Consider the following 25,910-nt stretch of genomic DNA (forward strand, 5'->3'; position numbering starts at 1 on the left):
AAATATTTCACATGACTAAGGATGAAACCATTCAGATGATTAGCAGCAAAATATAGCACTTTATATTTTCGGGAGAAAGATAATTTGATATTTATCAAATACAGTGAAACTAAATCCGGCCTGAAAAAAAACGCTTCGTCCTGTAATCATACAGTGATGTCACTTTTGCTGCCGGAGAAAACCATCACGGAAAGTCATCGCGCATAGACGCGGCCACAATGTTGGAGATTTGGATTCCACGCTTCACTGAATATTGACTGATCTTTATTGGTACAATTATGATATTTGGAACATAACTATGCTCCTGGTTTTCATTGTAACCATAAATCTCCAGCCAGTGTCAGGCTTGTAATTTCATTAATTCCTCTATCTCCACAATCAGGTAGCATCCACCATTGTAGGGGGGGGGCACTCTCGGGGAATCCCAATTATCATACCAAAATTGGACAATTTTCTATCATATTTCATAAAAAAAAGCCACTACACATGCTTTACTGTCCTAAATCATCATGAACCACTTTCTTTGTTTGATTGTGGTTTGTTGTAACACAAAATTTTCGTAATAGTTTTTGGATGTTTTTCTGTTCTTGAAATCTGTATATCTATAGATGTATGAACCGCCTAAAATGCCAAATTCAGACTTTTCTGTTTTGTGTGTTTATACATATGTAGATGGTAAATCCGCTATATCATAAAGATTTGAATATTCTCTGAATATAGCATCAATGAGCGGACTATGTCAGTAATTGTACACTACCCCCAAGTGTCATTACCATACCTTGAGCGTTAATATAGACTGAATATATTTTCCTTAAAATATACGAAATATTAACATAATGTGTTTGGAAGAATAACGATCCAGCATTTTCAGGGTGGTAGTTAAAGACCATTTCTGGAGGCAATTTCTAGGACACACAACCCCGATATTATACCCAACAGGCATTACCTTAATCGCTTTGGTGTATGTGCCTGCATTCTCATCTTATTTCAAGAAAACGACACCACCTTGCCCTGTATTGGAAGGTTTTGTAAACAGTTAAACACGGAATTATTCTTTGATTCTGAGAACCCCTTGGGAGGCCCCAGTCTGGGTATAGGATCCTTTCCTGTGTATCGTAAGAAAAGCGCAGAGCCAACCAAAAGTGGGATTGATTAATGGTATATTGAAGTAATGCAATTTCCCTAAAATTCAGATAGCGTGCGCAAGACTGATGAGTGCGAAACATCGTTCGGGTAACTTCTCTAATTTCACGAATAAAAGAGTTCGGTAAAATGACAGAGGGCTTTTGATTTGTGATGTGAGCTTCAGTAACGTCGGAAAACATTAGAAGATGATATGTATCCTGTCAGGAATCCATTGTCGTGAAAATAAAACCAGCACTTATTATGATACGCTAAAATATTCATAGTTGTCGGCATTAAGGTGTGCGTACACAGTCAAATGTCACTCATGCTGGCTTTGTTTGTGATCGTGTGCAACGGAATTTATGTTCTAGGAAATGTCAACATATCATAAACACTGTCACCTTAGGTCTGCATGATCAAGTCAGCTTTCAAATATGAATGCATCAGTTACAGAATAATCTAGAAGTATTTGTTTTCATTTTAATCAACTATTTTCCACTTCAATGCAAAATTACGTCTTGATTTTAGACAATGAACAGACAGATTCAGATTTTAAAAAAGTGCACGATAATTAAATTTTTCAGCATAAATGCTTTTAATATTTAAGTCCTAATAAGAGATTTTTTATCAAAAATATTCCATTGATGTTTTGTAAGATCTTAAGTGTCTTTGATTTACTGGTTTTTTTTTTTGATTTTCTTTTCTTTTCTTTTACTTTTCCCTTCGAAGGTGTAGTAAGTGTTGTCAAAATTCTCACCCACCTTTCCCCGCTATATTTAATGATAAGGAACCAGACATATGTTGCCGAGTTGCACTTAATCTCTAAAAAATGATATAAATGTTAGTATTCCTGATACAAAGGGTGACAATTATACGATATATAGCCCTTCTTAAAATCAAGAAAAAGTTCAGCTGTTCATGGAAAATTAAATGGTAAATCTAGTAAAATCATAAAGACTTTTTATCTTGATTTAAGATAGGGAATTTTGTAGGTTCCAATGTGTTTGTACTGTAGGAATTACAGCGTGTGGTCTTGGTTAAACAAAGGAAAGCTCTGTTCATGTTATGACAGACATATACAATATTTTTCTTATCTTTTATGTCCGGTTTCTCTTATCTGGTTGGTGTTAGATTTGATGAATTAACTTGGGTATAATTGACATATAGGAAATATGTCTGTACTTTTATTCGAAGATGTTTATATGTTTGGATACCTGTCTAAAAATGAGATGGTGTAAATTGAAATTTCTCATATTTTTTAACAGTCTTAGTTTTAATTATTTTCCCTTTGCATTTACACACACAAAAAAAAAATGAAAATTCAGCTCATGAACTAATTTAGTTTTTGATGATTTATGCTAGCACGGAACTCTTAATTCTTTTGAATTTTTTGTATACATTTATCTTGATAATGATCAATATTCATTTATTCCATATTAAGTTCTGAAATCATTAAAATGAATATAGATTCATATTAATAGTCGTAAGTACCAGTAATCAAAGGTAAACAAATGGGAGGAGATAGGTGATCAATTAAAGGAAAACATACTGACTTCAATGTTCAATAAATGAAACTTATCCTTGTAATACACATGATTTATTGTTTCTATTTTAAGCAGAATGTGGTACTTCCTGCTTTATAGTAGTTTGATATCTAACCTCAGACAAGTAGATGTGAGTAGGATTAGTACCACTATGTCAATAAAACTCTGTCACTGTAGACCCAGGCAAGTAGGAAGGGGTGCTTGAGGAGGGACACCTATGTACCTCAGTGAGGGGTTGGTCCAGGGAGGTCCACTATAGCCATATGGTATTAGTGAACATTTAATTACAGTAGGTAAGGATCGGGCCAGGAAGGGCTCCCTGCCTCACTAATCTGTAGGAAAGTAACTGTAATAAGGTGATTAAGTCCTCGTGATATCCTGCTGTGTCCTGACAGGAATTGTATACATAACTGTAGGGGCAGACTTGGACCCCTACTGGAGGACCTGACTAGGTACAATGTAATAAGGAAATGTCAGATAGATGAGGATCACTGATCTGGAAGTACTGTTGTGTCACATGGATTATGTAGATGTCATCTATAATTGGATTCAGCAGCTGTACCTCACCTTGTAGAGGATGTAAACTAAAAGTAATAAAGATGTACAGAGCTCTATATAACAGATTTACACTAAAACCTGCCTCAGTGACAACCTCTGTATCAAGACCACCTGCTTAATTTCTTGGTGTCTCAAAGACCCATTTCAATGCAATTGGACCTCTATATAAAGACCGCCTGTTTAATAAGACCAATGTCTTAGGGGTCACAAAGAGTCATTTCAATACAATTTGACCTGCTTACAAAGACCTTGGCTATAAAGGTTGTATTTTCTTTGTGCCTTGGGTGGACTTTATTTAGTAAATCCATTTTTCAAAAATTTGTTTGTGTTCACAAAAAAAGAATACATAAATACATTGTACCTGCACTTTACCTTTTAAGTTATGTTTCAGATGAAAAAGTTTAACAAAAAACACACACGCATACACAAAAAAAGAATAACTTGGATACCCCCTTCAATGGAACCTTGGGATACCCCCATCAATAGAACCTTTGGAGAGGTGAGGAGGTGAAAGTGTAGACAAGTGTACAAACAATTATGTAATGTTGGTAGGTATAGAGCCCAGAAGACAAAGGGCCAGGCTGTCCCATGCTCCTGCCTTGGGGGAGTGGGCCCCTCTAGTGGGAACAGGAAATCACCCATCATTAAGATAAAGTTGTCAGCTTCTGTAGCAAAGACATGGTGTTCCTGAAGATCTGGACTGGACCAGGGGGACATCACAGGCTCTATGCAGGGGGGAGGGGGGGTAGTTTCAGATTTGTTTAATGGTATTGGTGCCATGGGAATCACATGGAAAAGCAGAACTGGCTGGCACAACTTAAACTAAAGAGAACAAAAACATGTAATATCCAATATATTCTAATATAGACTTCAGCTGGGTTAATATGAATTGATGATTCAAAATTTATTAGATTCAGTCTTTGCCATAATACTCATGTCTATTTTAATGTAACTATAAATTTATGCACCATTACCAAGAATGGTAAAGTTTTGATATAATAATAATAATGATGATAGACTTTATTTAAACTTGATAACATGTTGAGCTTAGCGGCTCGTCCTACACATAGTCAAGATAAATATAAAATATACAAAATATACAATGAAGATATTTTACCCATATAAGATACTGCAGAGTGCAATAATCTTAATACTTTTCATCCACAATAAACTACCATATGACATTTTAAGAATCTTTTCTTAAAGGTAGTAAATGTAAGCTATTATAAGTTCTTAAGATTTTGACAGATTTATTCCTCAAAAAAAAAAAAAAAAATCATTTGTGCATTCCATGTTTTCCCTAATGCTGCATGTAATGGGTTTGCTTTATGGGTGAAAAGCTGTAATTATATTCTTTAATGACAACTAGGACTTGGGAGCTATCAGATTTGTAACAAAGGATCAGCCAGTTAGTCTAGGTTGTAACACAGCATTTTACAGTCTACCCATACACTGGCAAATTATTGCCACTTTGCCTTAGTATTCAAACTGGCAGGTTTCAGCGGATGGGAAGTGAGCAAGAATTACATTCGCTTTAATTTTTTTTTTCTTAAATGAAATTTTATGCAATATATGAATGGAATTCTTAATTCTTATTTAAAATATATTTATTCTCAAACTTAAGGAATTTGTTTTGATTATGAAATGTATAACGTGTTATATATATAATGACATTCACTTCTACAGAAATGAAAAATAGTTTTATAAGTTCCTGATTTAGATAATCAAACTAAAGAGAATTATCTTGTGAACAGCTTTCTGATTATCCTTCTGTGGTAGAAGATATCTATTTTATAAAATGTATGGAAAATGGAATCAATAAACAAAATAAGTCCATGTAACAGTGTTATATAACACATGCACACTGATGTATTATAAACAATATCAGTTGGGTAAAAATCAATGAAATGCTATCATAACCTAGGAAGTCAAATATTACATCTTAAACACCTGGTATTACTCCTCCATGAATTCTGGGTCCATGACCATGACGAAATCCAATGTTTATATAAAAAGATATCGCAAAACAACTACACAATATTAATTATTTACTATTTAGATGCTGCCTACATTTGAAATGATATTTTTTGATTCAATGAACATATGTTTGGTATGTAAGGACAATTTTGTAATAGAGGTAGCTCGGAAATGTCCTGTTGTCTGTACAAGATCGGATATTCCAGTCAGTACTTATACATGTAGTTTATATGCCAGAATCTCAAATGTCACAAAGATAAAGGCCTATGTACAATCAATAATGTATGTGTTCGCTGGGAGGAAAACTTATCTGTTGAGCTGGTAGGCACAGCTGCTAAAAAGCTTTAGTCTGTTGGTGACTCGTAAACTTAACTCATGTTGGTGACTCGTAAACTTAACTCAGTCATGTTGGTGACTCCTAAACCAAGGGTAGACTCATTCATTACATTGGTGACCAATGGTAAACTCATTTGCTTGGCGTTGGTGACTCGTTAACAAAGGGTAGTTGGCAGTGCATGGTGACTCATAAACAAACCAAGGGTAGACTCAGTCGCATTGGTGACTCGTAAACCAAAGGTAGACTCAGTCACATTCAGGTGACTCGTAAACCAATGGTAGACTCAGTCGCATTGGTGTCTCGTAAACCAAAGGGTAGACTCGGTCGCATTGGTGACTCGTAAACCAAAGGGTAGACTCAGTCGCATTGGTAATTCATAAACCCATGGTAGACTCAGTCACATTTGTAACTCATTCGTAAACCAAGGGTAGACTCAGTCACATTTGTAACTCGATCGCAAACCAAGGGTAGACTCAGTCACATTTGTAACTCGATCGCAAACCAAGGGTAGACTCAGTCACATTTGTAACTCGATCGCAAACCAAGGGTAGACTCGTGACCAGTCACATTGATGACTCTTAAACCAAGGGTATACCTAGACCCAGCTGTATTAGATACCACAAAAATACAAAATTATTAAATGTTTATTTTCTTAATACAGGTCAACATACAGGTGTAACAGTTGAATTTTAATAATTCAAGCTTAAGCACAACTCAAAATATATCTTTGGAATTATTAGTGAAAATTCTTTTTGCACTGGATAGTGTAAAATATTTCTGAATTGGATTGTGACCTCGTTTAGAGTTCAGAAAGTTATACAAGGTCATGCAGGCTAAGATTTCAAAGTGTGAACTGATAAAGTGTTAATTAGTGATTAATTTGCTGTTTGGTTATATCTATAAACAGCTGGTTCATGTTGGATAACAACAGGTGTAGCGTTAACAAAGAATGTTAGATAACTTTATAAAGTCCAACATTTAATTTGGGAGGAGAAATTCTTCATTTTAATTAACAATAATCTTATGGGAATATTTTTGTACTATAATGGCATAATTGATATAATTATAGAGGTTAGTGAATTAATGTGTTGAGAAATGTTTGTGTTGGAAATGTATAGATGGGATATCCTTATGTTAATTTGTTTTGTAATAAAATTCCATCTTATTTGTTTTTATTGTGCAAAATTTAATTGAGTCGTATTATATGATAAATCCTAAGTGGGTCCAGCTGTTAAGTACTATACTCGACAGTATATTCTGTATATACACACACTTCATTGTTGTCTACTATTAATATCTAAACTTGTCAAAAATATATACCTATAGCAAAATGTTGTTGAATATGTCATTCTATTTAAACCACAATGTTAAAAAATATAGATATAGAAATATCTCAAGCTTAAGTTATCTGGTTCTGTGATCTGAGTAATTCTAGAATTATAGATAAGGCTTATCAGTGTTTCTGGTATTGGAGACAATGGGGTAGTGTTTTGACACGAGATGGACAGAAATACTGTGGAGACAATGGGATGGTTTATAAGATGGATTGTAATAGCTATACCGTTCCTCCTCCATTACTATACCAGGGAGATGGAAAAGTCAGCAAACCTAATCAATAATCCGGAATTCATCCATCAGGATATGACAGTCTTCTGGGCCCTGTGATTGGTGGATAACTCCCCTAGGAAGGCCCCACAGGAAAAGGTGGACTGCCTAGCCTCTCAGGCAGGTAGCTCCACCTTCATACAAAGGTTGATCTGAGGCTGATGATGTTGAGGGGTACAATAGGGGGAAATTCATAAAATGAAAAATTTTTATTTTTAGATTCAAAGAATATTCTTTGTGAATTGTGAAATACAATGTTGTAATGTATTATTGTAAGTAACTTACTGAAATTGTTTATTAAAAATGAAAATAAAAAAAACTTCAGTTTTACTCTGAATTAATGAAAAGAAATTGCATTTTAACCTTTGTCAATTCATAGTATCAACGTCACTGACTGTTTTTTTTTTTTTTAATTATAATAAATAAATATATTATAATTAATAATATAAATTTTCATATTTCAACTGTATAGGTGATAGGTATTAAAAACATTATCACAACCAAATGCTTCTCAATGTGATTTATTTCAAATCCTTATTACACATAAATGGAGTTCAAAAAAGCCAGGTGTAAAATTGTGGGATGAATGAATATATCCCTGTGGGTGCCTCTATAATGCTGAGAGCGGGTGTCTGGCACAGCTGTTGGTTACAGCTACAGACCTGAACACTGAGGTCCTGATTGGTGAAATTGATTATGTTGATGGGCTGGCCTTAGCAAGGTAAAGCCGGCCCCTAATCTGCCTGTCCCGGGTAGCTCTCTCACCTGGACCCTCCCAATACAAACAAGGGTTTATTTTAAATACCTGTGATGATCAAGGTGTGAGTTCAATATTAACATTGACTTGTAGCCACATGGACAGTGTTTACCTCTGATGGGGATATAAGTGACCTTATCTACCATCAACATGCTCAAGGAATTTTGTATCTTCCCTTTTGGTGAGTCTACCTATTGTTATATATGCATCCCAATAGTATAATATATGTGACATGATAATAGATATATGTTTTTTTCTTCTGCTGAATGGGGTTGTTTCATAAATTCTCTTTAAATGATAACAGAATTTTTTTTATCACAAACCTTTCCTCAACTCAAGATTTAATTCTGAAAATCTTTCATGATGTTTCGCTAATTTTGATTTTAGTGGAGGGTGTCTTAAAATTTTCCTGTTTTAATGCAAGTCATTATATACTTGGCATAATACATTGGTGCTTGTTGCTGTATATTTCTTTGATTTGACATGGTTTTGTGAAAACTTAAGAGTTTCTTTAGAAGTTGTGTTTGAGCTATAGTGTTATAGTTTGTTGATGGGCGTGTATGTAATGACCTGTTTGGCCAGGTGAGAAGAGGGACACAATGGTAGCCAGGTGGGCTACTGTCCCCATCAAATACAGTTAAACACACACGCTTACTGTATGTAAATCACTCGGAACATCTTAAGAATCATGGAGCATCTCTTCGATCACTGTCTAGTCTGGTGCGGGTAGCGTCTTTACAACTGTTTTACTGTTAGGGCACGCGCCACAAAGCTTTTCAGGATATGGAAATTAATTTGAAAACACCTTTTGGTTAGAGTATTGGCACCAGGTAACATATCTTAATTGCAGGTACAAACCACCTTTTAGCCATTAACCAGTATCTTGTATGTAAATTAGCTCTCACAATGCTCAGGACAGTTACATTGTTATCTGTCTTGTATCATTGGAACCATTCACAGCAACACAACAAGAAATATGTAAATTCCATTCACAAGATATCCTTTTAACTACATTGAGGTTATTCTGGAGAGAAACAGATGGTAGAGGTTTTTCACACTAAACTTTAAAGTCATCAAAGTCTTTCTACATTGTAATTTTCAATGTTGCGTACCTTTTTACATTTTAACTTTTGTCTTCACCTGGACTTTGAAGTTTTTGAAATGTAAATCTTTTGAACACTTTTCAGCTTTATTTAATTATACAACACCAGGTTTAGGGGTAAACGGTAGCTGGATCATGACGTTTATTTTATCAATTAGCTGTTACTCAATCTTGTGTAAGGTATTGATGATTTAGCCAGGAAATTGTTACCTTTTGGGCTCGTCCAAAGTTACCGTTACAGGTGAGTCCAGGTGAGGAATCAGATAATGAGATTCAGGTAAAAATTGTAAAGACTCTTCATAAAAGCCTTCAGGTATGCATCTGACAGATCAACTTGGAACATCTGTCAGACTTTTATAAGATTTTCCCGTTAGGAATTACCTGATGAGAAAAGTGAAGTAAGAATACAGTTTTATTAATCAGAATTTTTCTGAAATGAAAAGAGAGTTGATCATTACTGATTTTAAAATAAAGTCTTTTGTGTAAAGGAGAAAATTTTTGTCAAAATATACATGGTAAAAACACTGCGAACCCAATGACTTTTTCCTTAACAATGTAAACAAAAGAAATTCAGATTCCTGATCATCTTAATTAGTAAATCTAGACTCTACACTTGAGATTAATTATTGGCAAAAATTAACAACATAAAAATTGTCATAGATTGAAAAAGAACTGTTTTTGATTGTCGATGAAATACTGTGGATTGTGAAGAAACACAAATTGTTGTCATAAAACATTCATTTTAACTAGAGTTGATTTTCGCTAAAAAAAATTGTATTTTGAAATAAGTTTTGTCTAATTCAAGAACATGTATTTAGCAGTTAAGACTGTTTGGTGCGTTCTGTACCAAACGCCTTGATCATGAGTCACTATAAATATGTTAAGATACGTGGAGAAACAATGGCTTTATGAGTAATATATAATGAGTTGTTAACTGGTATTTTTATGGCTTCATAATTTGTATCAAACTCAAATGATAACATATCCTAAAACGTTTTAGACCACTTTTGACTCCAAAACCAATTTAATTATTTGACAATGAAAGGCAGATGTAATTATCATCGAGCTCAGGTGGAAATACAAGAGGGCTATATATGGCAAGTTCACAGAAAATGGCACAGAAAGAATGAAAATCGCCTCGCATAATTTGCTCAAATGAGTGGCCACGAAATGTCAGATCCTATGAACAAATTGATGTTTTGTGTATGGAATGTAACAATATTAGCAATGCTACCTTTGGCATTTTGCAGCACGTACGTGCATATGTTAATAACGTAGAGAGTACTCGGTTGACGTCCCCTTATGAATATATAACGGGGTGTTTAGTGGTTATGGTGACAGGGGACTGATGTTATCAATGGACACACGATCTACATCAGGTCGTCGTGGTTACCTCTCCATTACGATGATTTATCCTGGCACGAACATTTAAAACTATCACCTGATCATCACAACAATGTACCGTAAATTACTCTAATTAGTCAATCAATTAAAAGTATGATTATGATGACTTTTTGTCAAATTTGTTGACTGCGTGAATTGTGTATTATTTATTACCCAAACGAAATATGAAATATTAAAATAGATGTGGATTTTGACTGATGACAGATGGTATTTGATTTGATTTCGTCAGGTAATCGCAGTCTTCTGTGAAACTCAAAAAAAATAATAATAAAGAAAGAAAAAGATATAGTACATCAATAAATATTGTATTATAGAGTTCAAGGTTGCGTCTTTGTTTTATTATGCGAAAAAATGCAGCCAAATGATTCATTTGTGAACAGAAGGTACTTGATGAATTTACTTACTTGATGGACATATCCTAGTACCTTTTCAAAAAACGGTGGGATACTTATATGGAATGAGGTCTTGTTATGACGAATATCTGGATTTTTGCAGACATTAGCGTTAATTAAATGTTTTTTTTGTGTATTTTCAGTCGAGAATGATGATGTTGACACAAGCATAAATAAGAAAAAGAAGGAAGTGGAGACCGAAACAGTAGTGGAGGAGACTAGTAACCATGACAGCAGTAACCATGACAACGGAGTCGTCAGCGACCACGACGATGACAGGTCCACGCCCAACCTTAGTAACCATGACACGGAAATAGATGTGGACAAAGGTAAAAATCAAATAAGGATTTGTCTTATTATTGACAAATGTCATTATTTTGAAAAGTTGGGTTTTAATCTTAACTACATATTCCAAATTGAACAGACTCTTCAAATTTTTTGAGATTAATTGTAAGTTCAGCTGTTGATGTCGTGATGACATTATATCATTTCCAAGACCAACAAATCTATATAACTTGTGCAAACACTTACAATATATTGACATCAAACTGTAATATAAATTATTATTGAAAACTTTTATTATGCATGATTTGGCCATCTATCAACTTACATTGGTCAGAACATGACGTCAATTTTAAAATTTTTAAAAATTCAGTGAACTAATGAGACATTTAAAACCAATGAACTAATGAGATATTTCTTACTTACAGACAAGTTGAAAGACATGATCATTCCTAGCGTGCCAGACAAGATCATGATCCCAGAACCAGTGAAGGAGAACACAGCCGTGGACAAGGAACAGATGAAGGTCACAGATCTGCCATGTAAGCCACCAGTATGTGTTGCCTTGACAACGGGATGTGTTACAGAGGAGGAGAAGATCCAGGAGTACCTGAATCGTAGCGACACTGCCGTTATATACCCCGAGCCTGTGTCTGACCGCGAGGGTGAGGAAGAGGAAGACGATGACAACAGTAGCAAGAATGAACCTGATACAGGTAGGTTATCTCCAATGATAGTTACCTCCCATGCTGTAACACAAGGTCAAGAAACAATCCTGCCTTGGTTATTGTTCGTTTCTCTCCGTCTCCCATTATACTGAAGGTCAAGGTCAGAGAAAAAAAATATTTAAGAATTTTTTCTCCTTACTTCCTGTACTCAAGACAAGTAACAAGTTCCATCAGCAAGTTGGATATTATTTGACATTTCTCCCATGAGTTATCATAAAAAGAAGAATCCCTGTCTTGCCAAGATGCCTATAGTAAAGAATTAAAACTAGATTTGCCAACAAAAGTTGATTCTCTGGATGTAACTTCTGTGTACTTGGTGATGATTTTGTTACTCAATCCTCTCAAATTTTCTTAAATTTTAATTGTATTTGAAATTGAGAATAATCCAGTATGAGAAGGAATTATTGATATAGAATGTTTTATATCAAAGCTTTATTTTACAGATTTAATGTTACCTGGTGAGGAAGTCATCCTACGCTGTATCCATTGTGACCAAAGCTTCATCCGTGCCACACTGCTTCGCGACCACATGAAGATGCTCCATCCCGACAAACCCATCAAGTATCTGTGTCCCAAGTGTGATGAAACATTCCTTCTTAAGTCTCAACTGGACAAACATCTGGCCCTCCACTCGCCCACATCCCAGTCCTGTAAGATCTGCAACAAGACTTTTGCCAACGTGTACCGCCTTCAGCGTCACATGATTAGCCATGATGAGAGTACAGATCTACGCAAGTTTAAGTGTCCGGAGTGCGGTAAGGCTTTTAAGTTCAAACACCACCTTAAGGAACATGTCCGTATCCACAGCGGTGAGAAACCATTCCAGTGTCCAAACTGCGGCAAGAGATTCAGCCACTCCGGATCCTACAGCAGTCACATGACCTCCAAGAAGTGCTGGGTGATGAACCAGAACAAGCCAAGATCAATGGACCAGAACAGCAATGTCGAGTCTCCCAGTGTGTCCTATTCCCCCATCCGTACTCCAGTCACTGCCATCGGCATGGAAACCATGATACAGAGTCTTACTGCTGGCAAGTTCTCTCCGGCATTTCTACGCTTCGATCCCACCAAGGGCGGGCTTCCCTATTACACTCCTCCAAGTGGATTCCTTCCCATGGCATACACTGTAAGACCTGGAAATCCTATCAAGCCAATCATGACCCCGCTGATTCACCAGCAGAAGCCGTTGGAATGTCCACCAGCATCTGTACCTAGTACCAGTCCTTCAGCACCTATACCACTGTCTCAGATCTCCCCAGATGTCAACTCCAACACCCAACTCATCAGCAAGCAGGCCAGCAGTCTCCATGTTGACCCTAGCATTCCTATCCCAGCCTCAGTCGCTGCCACCATTGCTGCTACTGTTGCTGCCACCATTGCCGAATCCAAGTCCAATCCTGACACACCTAATGTTGAAAAGAAAGATGCTGCTGCTACTGAAAAGTCTATGACACCTCCACCATGCAACATTAAGGTTGAGAAGTTGACAGACTCGGAGATGGAGAGTAATGAGAGGACTGACGAGCTACCAGATCCTTCTATGATTAAACAGGAACAGCAGAATGGTGAGGGTACACCTTGTAGGTTCTGTGGGGACAGCTTCAATAGTCCTGTGGACCAGCACCAGCATGAACGGTACCTCTGTAAGCAGAATAAAGACATCATCCATCGTATCCCGAGTGGAGAGAGTGCTAGGAACTCGCCCTGTAGTACAATGTCAGAGAGTGGAAGTCATCGTGATACTCCCAATGGTAGCATCAGTGCTGAGGCTGACACCGACACGGAGGAGATTGAAGAGATTTACAAGACAGAGAAGAACTCTCCTATGGAAAGTAAGAAGTTTCGCATGAGATCTCTTATCAGTGATGATCAGTTGAAGGTCCTAAAATCCCACTACCAAGTCAACCCTCGTCCGAGGAAGTACGAACTCATCCGCATTGGTAACGAGATAGGACTGCCTAAACGAGTTGTACAGGTATGGTTCCAGAACCAGAGGGCTCGTGATCGCAGAAGAGGCATGAATGTTCCATACTTCCCATCCATGGCCAGATTCAAAAGACAGGAGAGTCCGTCAGTCCAGTGGAAGGAGACTGCCCCAAAAACTTCTACTCCCAACTACATCGCCGTGGTTCCAACACCATATGCTCATGGCACCAAGGTTAATGGCAAGGTCACACCACCAAAACGTACACCTACCAGTGAGGAGCAGCCTCTGGATCTCAGCGTGAAGATGAGTAAGCCACCTGAGGCTCATTCTGGGAGTAGGTCATCCAGTGCCACGCCACCTAGTAGCCGCTCAGGGGAGACATCCTGCCGTCCAGGGGACCAAGTTTTGAATCTTAGTACTCGAGCAGATGAGGCCAATAAACCAAGTGTGGAAGGTAGTCTGCAGAACTCGGCCATCTACAAGTATATGCAGCAGGAGGGTTTGTTCGCCGCACATAGGCATCTCCTCACCAACGCCATACTGACATCGTCTCCTAGTTTAATTCGTCCACTATCTACACCTACCATTCCAAGGCGAGAAAACTCGGTCACACCAACTCCATCCATCTCATCTCTAAGTGACATTGCCAGAAGCCACTGTGAACGTGCCCGATCCACACCCAGCGACAAATATGACCATTCATCCGATGGACACAATCGTGACTTGGAAAATGGCCGGGATGTGGACCACCGACTCGTGATAGATGAACAATCGGACATGTCTGATGAAGATAGCAGCCACAGTTATGAGTGCAGTACCGCCATGGCCGACGCGACCTGTAACCTTTCGACCTTGGCTGAGGTCAGTCTTGCTGAGCATCACAACATCACCATGACTGCTGACGGCGAAATAAAGGTCAAAAGGTTACGCAAGAAGTCGTGGAGACAGGTACACAGCTATGTCTGTATCAGTGTTTTTCTTGCCTTTTTACCCCGTAGTTAGTTACATTGGGCTGTGTTGTGTGGAAATTCCGTATCATTGATATCGATGAATCAAGTGTGATAGAAACCAGATCTTCAGACAGTTTTGTTCAATCAATAAGGCACATGACAAGGTCTCCAAAGAAGTACATGTTGAAATATACCTTTAATTCTTTCAAAAACATCAAAAAAAAATTCTGTTAAATCGTACTTATTTGACCTTGACATCTGCCTCTGTCTGAATATCGGTGGTAAGGGTATGGGCGGGCAACTCTTTCCCTTTCTTTTCCTGATACATCAAAATTCATCTTGGGGCGTATACGTATTTGGTTTGAAAAATAGAATCATAATTTTGATCATCAGAAAATGAAGTCATGAGAATCTTGTAGTATGTAAGCAGCGTCTGTCTTTATTTCTTATTTCCATCTGATATTTAAAAGCTCTGAAATAGTTTATCTTGTCTATGACGAAATTTTCTTTGTTATAATCAGACAACACACAACTCTCTTGTGCAAGTTGGCATTTATCAATTTATTATTTTATTCTTTCTTTCAATTTTCATCCTTTTTGTCTTTCCTTTCCAGAACACATTTTTCTACATTTTATTTTATTCACTGTTTCAGTCTGTTTGACACTTCTCCTATTGTTTTCTATCAAATATCTTTATAATTTTTCGTTAATGATTATTTTTGCCTAAGTCTTATTGGACCTGCTGCTTTGCCATAAACTCATTTACTGGTGTTTTTATCCTCAACCCTTTTCACCTTTTGCATAACCCCTCACGTTTTCCACACGACATTAGCAGAGAAAATCGGAACATTTTACAAGGGTTGGTGGGAGGGATATGTTAGATTTTTACTAACAAACTCAAAAATCATTCAAATTGTTACATAGATTTATTTATCATGAAAGTATCTATGGAATATGATTTTAATTTTTTATAATTGCATCTTTTTCTGAATTTATATGAATGGAATCAAAGAAAATGCTGGGAAGTAATCATTTAGAAGAAGCAATATGAATGATTTTAACATGAAATTGGTCCGATTTTCTCAACGCATGCGTAATTATCTATTGAAGTTTCACTAAAGAATTTACTGATTTCATTAATAATTATCATTTAGAAAATAATCTCATATGTATGTTACAACTTAGAACATCATATTTATGTTCATATAATAACATTATAACAATATAGTAATCATGATTCAGTAGAGTTATCCCCCTTGGATGTAATAGTAATGCATTTCGATATTTCCCTCCTGCTGGTGCAGTTTTCCCTGTAAACCAGTGTTTTGTGCAGATTCATGATCGATAAGAATGTGTTTTCTGCTGTAAAGTATTACAAATGATGATTTGCATGATGAAAAGTTGATATAAATCAAACCTCCTATGTTTGAAATACGATTGGTATGAATCATTCTTTCAAATTTTTTTTACAAGTTTTTTTAAGAAATAAGAAACTGAAAATCTGATTATTTCAAATGTGAAATAAGCAAAGTTTTGTTGACAAACAAAGATGAATATCCGTTCTCCTAGAAAAATTTTCAAATGATTTCATCAATCTAAGAAATTATTATTGCAACTGATAAACTGATTGTTTTAAATGTAAAATAAGTTTTATTAAGATGAAAAATGCGTCCAATTCGTACGAGACCTGGGAGGTTTATAATGGTTGCTGTGAAGTCTTTATATCTTGTTGATACCATCGCCTACTGACCATACATCCATCCTATATTCATGTTATGTCCATAAACAGTTTAAAGACGTTAAATACAAATTATATCACAATTTTTCCTATCACTTTTACTTAGAAAATGTTCTTTCAATATATTTCAAACTTTTCTTTTCTTCATCTATATTTTCACCTCCTTTTAGTGGCGTTATTTCACATATATAGTTATCAGTTCAAATATTTGTTAGGTCCTAATTAGTGATCTTATTAAAGTTACACATCTTTTTGTCAAGTTAGAATAATGTACCCTTCTTGGGGTAAGAGAAAATTTTGAAATATTTCTTTGGGTTAGAAAATAAATTTTTGAATTGGTTATGGTCTGTTCAAAATAAAGATGATTATAACGTTATACCTACTTAACTTTTTTGAACCATTTCTCATTATTTGTGACTTTATCACAAATTTTTTTTTAGTTTCATTGAAATAATCATGTCATCAGATATAAATCATTGTGGAACTGTAGTCAATATCACATAAGACTAACAGTGGTTTGTCAGTGTTGTAGTCACAGTCTATATATAGCACACAGCACGTATAGTATACAATGACGACCTTGACACGTAGTTTTCACTTTGGTTACCTCCCCTTGTTTTCATCATTCACACACAGAGAGACTGGTAGGAATTGATAGGGCATTGAAATTAACTCGACTTGCATTAAATTTAGTTTGATGTTTATTGAGCATTGATTGATATGAATGTTTTCGTTGATTTGTTTGTTGTGAAGTTTTTATGTTGATTTCGAAACCATTTTAAATTAACATCTTTTGTTCAAACCTAATACATTAATAGAAACTTAGCTTTCATCAGAGGAAGCTGTTGAACTTTAAATTCATTATCAACAAAAAAAATTGGTGACCAGCATCACTTGAAGTGTTATGTACCTCCTATAAGAATTCTTAGATTAAATCTGCTTAAGATTGTAACTTTCAATGCCAAGGTAAATCATTTAAAAAGGAATGTTATATTATTGACCTGTATTGTTATTAGAACATGCATAAAAAATATTTATAGATTGAAAGATACCTGTACAGTTGAGCTTTTATCCAACACTTGTCGAAGACAATCGAAGACCTGGTTTAATAAATATTATTTTTTCTCCATATCATTTCTTGCATTCATTCAGTAGGATATTTGAAAGACTGAAAACATTAAGATAAACGGTTTATCTGTATTCTCAGACATGCAGTATATATAACACTTTTGGAAGTTATCCAATCTGTCATAAACAACACAATTACAGCATCACTTTGCACACATACACTCAGTGTTGAAAATATTCTGTCATGGTGAAAATTACAGACTTTTTCAAGTATTTTTATTACGACTTTAGTGTGGGGTTAATACTATTTCTAAAACATATATTCAAGTTAAGCCCACGACACTTGTTCTGAGACATAATAAACCCTTTGGTATTTCACTTGAGTATTGACTTCATGAATGACCTACAATTTTACATTATTTCTACGTTATTTTAGCTCTTATCAAACTGTTCATTATGTTCTTATTGTCTGGTTCAGATGGAGGCTGAGGAAGCACAGTTAGAGCTCGACGAGTCCTTACTGGACGAGGATCATCCCTTCCGCAAGAAACGTCGATCATGGAAAAATCACCGTCTCGACTCCGAGGAAGGTCTCTACGCCTGTGATCAGTGCAAGAAGATGTTTAGCAAGCAGAGCTCTCTGGCACGTCACAAGTACGAACATTCAGGTATGTAAAGAGATGTCAGTTTGGAAACAGGATTGTTGATTTAAGATACAGTATCAAATAAAATGTCAGTGGGTGTTTTTCTTTATGGTTAGAAGCTTTCATATCATGGGTAGAAAGTTTATATTCGTGGTTTCACAGCAACCAGGCAAATTAACTAAAATTTCCACACAATGAAAATTTCATATTAAAGTATAACAATTGTGTGCTCTTATGTATGGGAACATCAGGCAAAAACTTAGTGATGTCCGTATGATATTTCTACTTTTAAATTGTTCACTGTATAACTATTTACCAGTGAACATGAATGGGAATGTTATAAACATATCTATTGTCATTTTAATGAATTTACAATTTTTCTAAAGATATTCTGAAAAAAATGTACAGAAAAATTCTCAAAAGCCATGAACTGGTTGAGTTTTGATGACATTTGTAATGTGACTCTTCATTTGCATAGGAGCCCGACCCTTTTCCTGTGAACTTTGTGGAAAAGCCTTCAAGCATAAGCATCATTTAACTGAGCACCGACGTCTGCACAGCGGTGAGAAGCCTTTTCAGTGTAAAAAGTGTGGCAAGCGCTTCAGTCACTCCGGGTCCTATAGTCAACATATGAACCACCGCTACAAGTACTGCAAGCCAATGAGAGGCGAGGAAGGCCACGACGACCAGGAAAGTCATGATGGTCATGAAATGATGGACCTTCACGATGGATCTTCTTCCCCATAGACTAACCAATCATGTGCTATCCTACAGAATGGCTGAAACAGACAGGCCAATCAAGTGTGGTTTTATAAACGGGAGTTTTCTGTCTCTGTTAAAATGTGATGGATGCTGATTGGTTCAGATCTATGTTCATTGACCAATCAGTATATCTGTAACAGTAGATTGTGTGTTTATTGACTATAAATGCTGAATAATTGACCAATCACAAGTCCTCTTATTCAAGAGTGCAGCTGCTGTCTCATTCATTGAGAATCTTCATGTATTATGACTTAATTCCAGTATTTTTGTGTGCTTCGTGGAAACAAACATTGTAACACTATCCTAAATCATTCCTGTCATAAAAACGTATGTTGTTATGTCGCATGACATAGGTCACATGACTACATTTTTCATGTGTCAGCCATATTGAAATTAATTAAACAAGAACACAATCTCTAACAAAGTAAAGAAAAATTTGATGCAAACTTTTGTCCGATATACGCAAATCATTTTTGTGTTAAATGCATGTGTTGATGATAGATATGTTGTAGATGTTGAATAGTGCTCAAGATAATTATTGTTTGCTTAGCTTCTTAGCTAATTCAAAAGCTTTGATGTCTCAAATGCATTAATAACTGAACCGTTAAGTTGTCATTGTATATTTCATTGGCTGACACTGTGACCTTGAGAGTGTGATGCAGATGTTTTTGTGTATTCTGTTCAAGTTACTATTAATAGACTTTGTTGTTTTATTTTTGTAATGTTCCATAAAAACAACATTTTTTTTCTTTCTCATTCAAGTCGCAGAAATTAATTTGACTACGATTTGAATTTTGATCATTGTTAAAAATAAAACTTTGTTATTATCCTCAAGTGATTCATCTTCAAATGTAAATTTTGAGGAAAAAATTGCACAAACATGACTAGAAATGCGACTCTCATGAGAATACTTAAGCAAGTATGATTGAGTGAAATATACATAGAGTATGATTTGTTTTTATGGAAAGAAATTGTTTTTATGTCTCTTGTGTTACATAAATCCTGTAATTGTAGTTAGTTCGTAAAAAATGTCCGTAAATTTCTGTTTGTTTCAAATGTAAAAATGGGACCAGATATATGCCATATTTGTATGCATGATTAGAGTATTAGGTACATAGATAATATATGTATATATATTGAAAACAATTCTGATTTGGTGATGTGGTTGAAAAATAACCAATAACCAATCAGTACCTGATACTTAATACTCGGTTTATTAACCAATAGAATTCATTGTTACATATTTGATTGATAACCATTGGTTATCGAGTGATTGTTATCGAGCAGTTAATCCCAATGATGTCATTTCCTGTGGTGTTAAGATTTCATGATTTCACGTTTATTAAGCCTCATTTAGATGTTGCGCTACATATTTTTAAGTAGGGATGATTTCTGAATATTTGTTCTTTACCCAGCGTCAGCTCTTCCAAAAGGTTTTAAAGAAATATTTTTCATTTTTAAATTTTTTAGCTAACTATTAATTTAAAGAGAATAATGTTTCCTTATATGTAAAATAATGTACGTAATTGTTTCATCAGCTTCCATATCTATTTTAAGTAACCATATTTTTTTATTTATTTAAATCTTTTTCACTATAAACTACCTACAACTGCCAAATTTTTTCATTTTTCTCACTTTACTCAAGGTATCATGAATACAAATCTACAGTATTAAATCTGTGTGTAGATAGTCCCTCACAAGAGGGTTAAGGAACTATGTCTCAGTATTATACCCTTCAGTATTATTATACGGAAACCATGGCAGGTCTCTGAGTGTGTATAAAGTGTAATTATACTAAGTTCTGATAGGAGTTTTACTGATTTCATATGGTGTCTATGTCATAATAGTTTAATGGATGTTTAATTGTACCTGTATATTATAAATATCCATTTTATCAAGTATAATTTTCCTGTAAATAGAATCGAAATCACTTCTGGTACATTCACTATACGGTATGTCACTCACTTAAAGACAAAAACATTTTAAAGTGTAAAAAAAAAAAGATCTGAAATGAGCATTTGAAAAAAAAAAAATATTTTGAATTGAAATTGTAAAATAATTTATTTAATTTGAAGAAATGTGCCAGAGGTTTTTTCTTTCGGTATGTTGTTGCCTTGTGTTGTACTGTGTAACATGAGACATCCGAAGGTGCTTCCCTGTATGGTTTGGAGCTTTCAAAATATTTCTGGTTCATGAATTTTATGTTTCATGTTGTACAGTACATGTATGCTTGTATGTCAGTGGTGATGTAACTGATAAATTCTAACCAATGTTCAGGCTGAGGAGAAGGAGCTCATTTCTGATAGATCAAACCTGCCCTGTATATTAGACACCGGGAGAAGACTTATATAGGCTTGCCTGTTGTCTGATCCCTTTGTTATTAATATGTTGAAATGAAAAAAATGGACACCAGGTTTATATCACCATACAACATAAAAAGGATAAAAAATATATTAATAGGGAGAATATTAAAATAGAATATTGGATTGGAAAATATCTACTTTATAAAAAGGGAAAAAATCATTCCAAAGAGAATATTTTTCGTTATGAAAAAAATCAATCTCTAAGAGAATATTTTTTATAAAGGAAAACATTTGTTCTCTTTTTTCTTGGACTTTATTGTAATGCTCAGAAATGTTTTATTTTTATCGAAATGATATAATTGATGCAGGCAGTGGTTAACCAGAAACTAACCTCCTGATCCAATAATGCCCGACAACACATCAAAATCCGTGGTAGTCTTCCAGTGTCATTGTCTTCCAGTGTTCATATTTGTTACTTGTTGACTTGTTTGTTTAGGTTTTTATGATAACAGGAGAATACTGTTTATTTATTAAAGTTGTGGCCCGTGTTTAGGGTAGTCAGGAAATACTTGCCAAGTCTGTACTAATAGCTGCTATATCCATTCTGAGCTATCTTATCCAAAACTGTATTGCAGTGTCTTTGAAGTCATTGGTGAATTCCTTTTAAGAAAAAAAGTATTAATTTTTGGTTAAAATACCTGGTCGTTGGATTATTTTTTAGGAATTTTTATGCAAATTGAAGCTTAAAAGTTTTGTTTTAGCAGAATCTTCTAAATTGTGCATCGTAACTGTGTCGTGTTTGATGACTTTGCTATGCTCGGGATATTAGGCCAGTATGTATCGCACGATAAATCAGTTCATCAGAAAAAAACATCCTTAAACTACTCATTACTTCTTATGTGCCAAATATTCTTCTGACTCAAGGTCGCATTCTCTAATGGTCGACCTTCATGGTGAATTCATTTGTGCCAAAATGAAAATCGATAATTCTTGTCTTGTTGTAAGTGGCTTTTGTTATTTCGCTGGTCTTCGTGATGTTGTGAAAATCACCGGATAATCAGATCTGTCGTCAAAATTGTAGTTTTTGTTGTTTCATGCGAAAATTACAAAAAAGACATTTTCTATAGAGGCTGAATCTCGGGACGATTAACTTCTTGAGAAAATTTGGTTACAAACAGAAATGTAAGGGAAACTACCCACTTTTACCAAAGGGAGGTAATCAGTTGTCAGACCCAATATAAATGTATCTGTGTATGTTTTGTGCGTGTTGTTTATGTGTTCATGACAAGGTTTCCTTGGACATCTACCAAAACAGTATTAAAGACTTACGTCTTCCATTTATCTTGTATATATTATAGAAATCCATATATCATTGATTTGCATGTTCCTCAAAATGTATGTTAAATTACTCACTGCTTTGTGTAGAAAAAACTTCTTGCAAAAAGTATAGATATGACAAAATATAAAAAAAAATTAGTACCCAGTTTGAAAATATTTTCTTCCCATTTTTTTTTCTCAAACTTTTTTTCTATTCCCATTTGTCATGGTTGAAATCATTCAAGAAAAAAAACATTTCAATTTATAACACTCTGAATGAAATACATTTGTCTGTTGAAATTGTACTGATTTAGTGCTGATAGAGTGTTGATATAGTGCTGATTTAGTACTGATTCACAGTAGTAAAGAGAAGCAGTGAGAAAGGTTTCTAGGTCACTGTGACCTGATAAGGTTTCTAGGTCACGGTGACTTGATATTGCCTGGTTTCTTTGATGCATGTTTTGTGTATATACTAAATATTTATGTCTCAATGTGCCAATACTTCAAACTTCCGTAAATGTTTATTCTACTTTAAATATGTTCCTTTCAAGAATTTAAACTTTAAAAAACCCTCTTTTATTAGATATTACCTGGTATTCTAAAATCTAATTCTAAAAAAAAATCTTATACATTTGTTTAAAAAAAAATGCCCAAAACTTCATAAACGATCAGTCTAAAATGTGCCAATAAAATATCTTCCATTTATATTCATTTTACTGCAATATCCATGTTGTTTCAATGTAGTTATTGTTTTGTGCCAATTCAAAGTAATGAAGAATACTCCCCAACCATTTCAGTATTAAATGACATTGATGTTTCAGTCTTCCTGCAATATTACTTATATATACTTAAATATTCAAAGCCATCTCAGTATTCCAATACCTTTTTTTAGTCTGATGATTTTTTGTATGTTTTAAAATCCTCAGTCGTTTCTTGCCTTCCATTGTAAGCCAAATGTTCATCATATGATGTGCGAACCATAGAAATTAATACTCATTTACTCCCTGTCACGAATTTTCTCATGCCAGGAGTAAAAATTAATACTCATTTACTCCCTGTCACGAATTTTCTCATGCCAGGAGTAAAAATAAATACTCATTTACTCCATTTACTTCCTGTCCCTCATGCCAAGAATAAAAAATGATACTCATTTACTCCCTATAAATTTACTCTTGCCATGAATGAAAGATAATACTCGTTTAATATGCTCAAATTGTTTCAGTACACAGCAGCCTTTGTTTCTCTAAAATAAAGGTAGCACCAACCCTTACTGCCAAATCTGTTTTGTTTACCACCAAAGTATTATAGTGTATGTTAATAACTTTCTCACTTGTAAATACACATGATGTTGTAATGTCTGTAACCAAATTATAACATATATATTAATATATATCTTGTGAACGCATAATACTTATGTAATATATAATTTTATCAATTTATAGATTTCAAGTTTTTAAATGGATAATATATATATGCTCATTCAAAAAAAATCTTTGCATGTAATGTATTTTGTATAGCATTTATGTTAGATAGTCATTTGTAGAATATTTTTATGATTTTAACCCATGCATGATTTCTTAATGTTTTTACAAAGTTCTTCCTTGATTGAGATAAAGCTTTGTCTCAGTATGCCATAGTGAAATTTGCAATGCGTATAATGGCTTTAAATGGCAATTAATCAAAATCTAGTCTATTTGTGTCGTCTCTGTTTTAATCCTTTGTGAATTTCTACGTTGCCATAATATAAATGTAATAGTTTACTTGTATGAAATTTGTAATTGTGTAGTTAATATTGACAATTTTACTGACTTTTATTGGTTACGAGACTTGCCATGGTTTCTACATTGTTTTTAATAGTTTCCTCAGAATCACATGTATAATATACTTATGTATGTGCCAAATAGAAAAAAATAGTCCCAAGTAGTATTCCCATTTTAAGCGAGTTTACAAAACTGGTCATAATTTATTTTAACGAAGCAGCAATATATCGCCAGGAAGCATACAATCAAGCACAACTAATGAAATTAAAGTCTTATTTAGATTTTACGTTAACATTTGAAATCAAAAGTCCTCCAATATAAATAGTGATATTGTTAGTGTTAGTTTATGTGTTAGTGTTAAGTCTTTGGTTTCATAAGCCTGACTTCAGACTTTGATAAATCAACTTTGAGTTTTGTCAAATCAGTATTTATTTCTTGTACTTAAGAATCATGTATCTTAATATTATACACATGGTGTTCAGTGTAAATCTTACAATAAGATTTTCTTAAATACTCAAACTTTCAATGTCTCATTGTAAACATTATTGATATTGGAATTATGTGAGGTGCATGTGCAGTCATATTATATAGATAGCTATTTAAGAGCGATGAGTCTTCTAGTCATTAAAATACCACTCGCTGGTGAATAGTGCAATATCAGACATGTCAGTGTTTAATTACCTAACATCATTAAAAACAATAAAAAACACATCTAGCACATTAAAGCAGCCCTAAAATATTTATTTTACTTTATTTTAGATTTATATTACTTAAAATGAAAACATCCCAATTTTGCATTTTAATTTTTTTTTTTTTCTTATTTTTTTCCAGTTTTGAATAAAGGAATTGATCAGAAATTGATTGATATCGTTTAAATGTAGCAATGGAAGTTATGTCTTTAAACCTAGTCATTGTACGTGGTAATATCACTTAGCATAGGTTGTTGTATTGTGGGTCGTGTACTTTGAATCACTTAAAACATGTTTAATTCCAATTTTTGACAAAGAACCATTATTTTACTCATTTACCCATTTTTAATGATGTATATTTTAATGATGTGTTTGTTTAATGATGTATTAATGGTCATGTACTGAGCAGTTGTTAAGTACATCTCCTCATCAGCAATATACCGTTCTTGCCATGGATGTACATAATTATCTATCAATATGAAACTATATATGTATAATTGCTAATGTACAGTATGTGTAAAAATGATTTTGTAATGCAATTTGGTATCATGTATATTGATGAACCGTAGAGTGGAAATAAAATGACTTTATCTAGTCTTGCTGAAATTCAATTGGATTTGTGACATGTGTTATTGATGATCCTGCTTTTCAGTTTAAGCCAGAAAAAAATGGAACACTTTTAGTTTGAAAAAGTATGGTTTTATTTCAATTAATTGATTTTGGTTTTATTTCAATTAATTGGTTTGTATTAAAATGTCTAGTTAGATAATGAAATGAGAAAATCACATGAAAGCTGTTTGGTTTCCAAAGATCGCTGTGGAATAGAAAATCCCACTTTGCACAAGTTTCGCCAACATTCTTTAACTTTAATCTCATTAGGAAAGCATTGCAAACATAGGTAAAATTCCTTAGATTTTCCACTTAACTTCTGTAATGCTTTT

At 34.4% G+C, this 25,910-nt stretch overlaps 1 protein-coding gene across 3 annotated transcripts in view; it reads left to right on the forward strand.

Moving 5' to 3' along the window:
• Positions 1-25,580, forward strand: part of LOC138321703 (zinc finger protein 1-like) — a 61,132-nt gene extending 35,552 nt beyond the window's left edge. The window contains exons 1-6 of one of the 3 annotated variants that reach the window (XM_069265597.1): positions 7,789-8,084; positions 10,945-11,130; positions 11,512-11,799; positions 12,255-14,698; positions 17,973-18,162; positions 18,617-25,580. In XM_069265597.1, the coding sequence (XP_069121698.1) occupies positions 8,054-8,084; positions 10,945-11,130; positions 11,512-11,799; positions 12,255-14,698; positions 17,973-18,162; positions 18,617-18,885 (3,408 nt within the window). In that variant the 5' untranslated portion in view covers positions 7,789-8,053 and the 3' untranslated portion in view covers positions 18,886-25,580. Of the gene's footprint in view, positions 1-7,788; positions 8,085-10,944; positions 11,131-11,511; positions 11,800-12,254; positions 14,699-17,972; positions 18,163-18,616 lie in introns of those variants that run through there. The other 2 variants (XM_069265595.1, XM_069265596.1) reach the window with 2 other exon arrangements.
• Positions 25,581-25,910: the final 330 nt, after the last annotated feature.

Source organism: Argopecten irradians, chromosome 4 (genome assembly GCF_041381155.1).
Source record: "Argopecten irradians isolate NY chromosome 4, Ai_NY, whole genome shotgun sequence".
Lineage (NCBI taxonomy): Eukaryota > Metazoa > Mollusca > Bivalvia > Pectinida > Pectinidae > Argopecten > Argopecten irradians.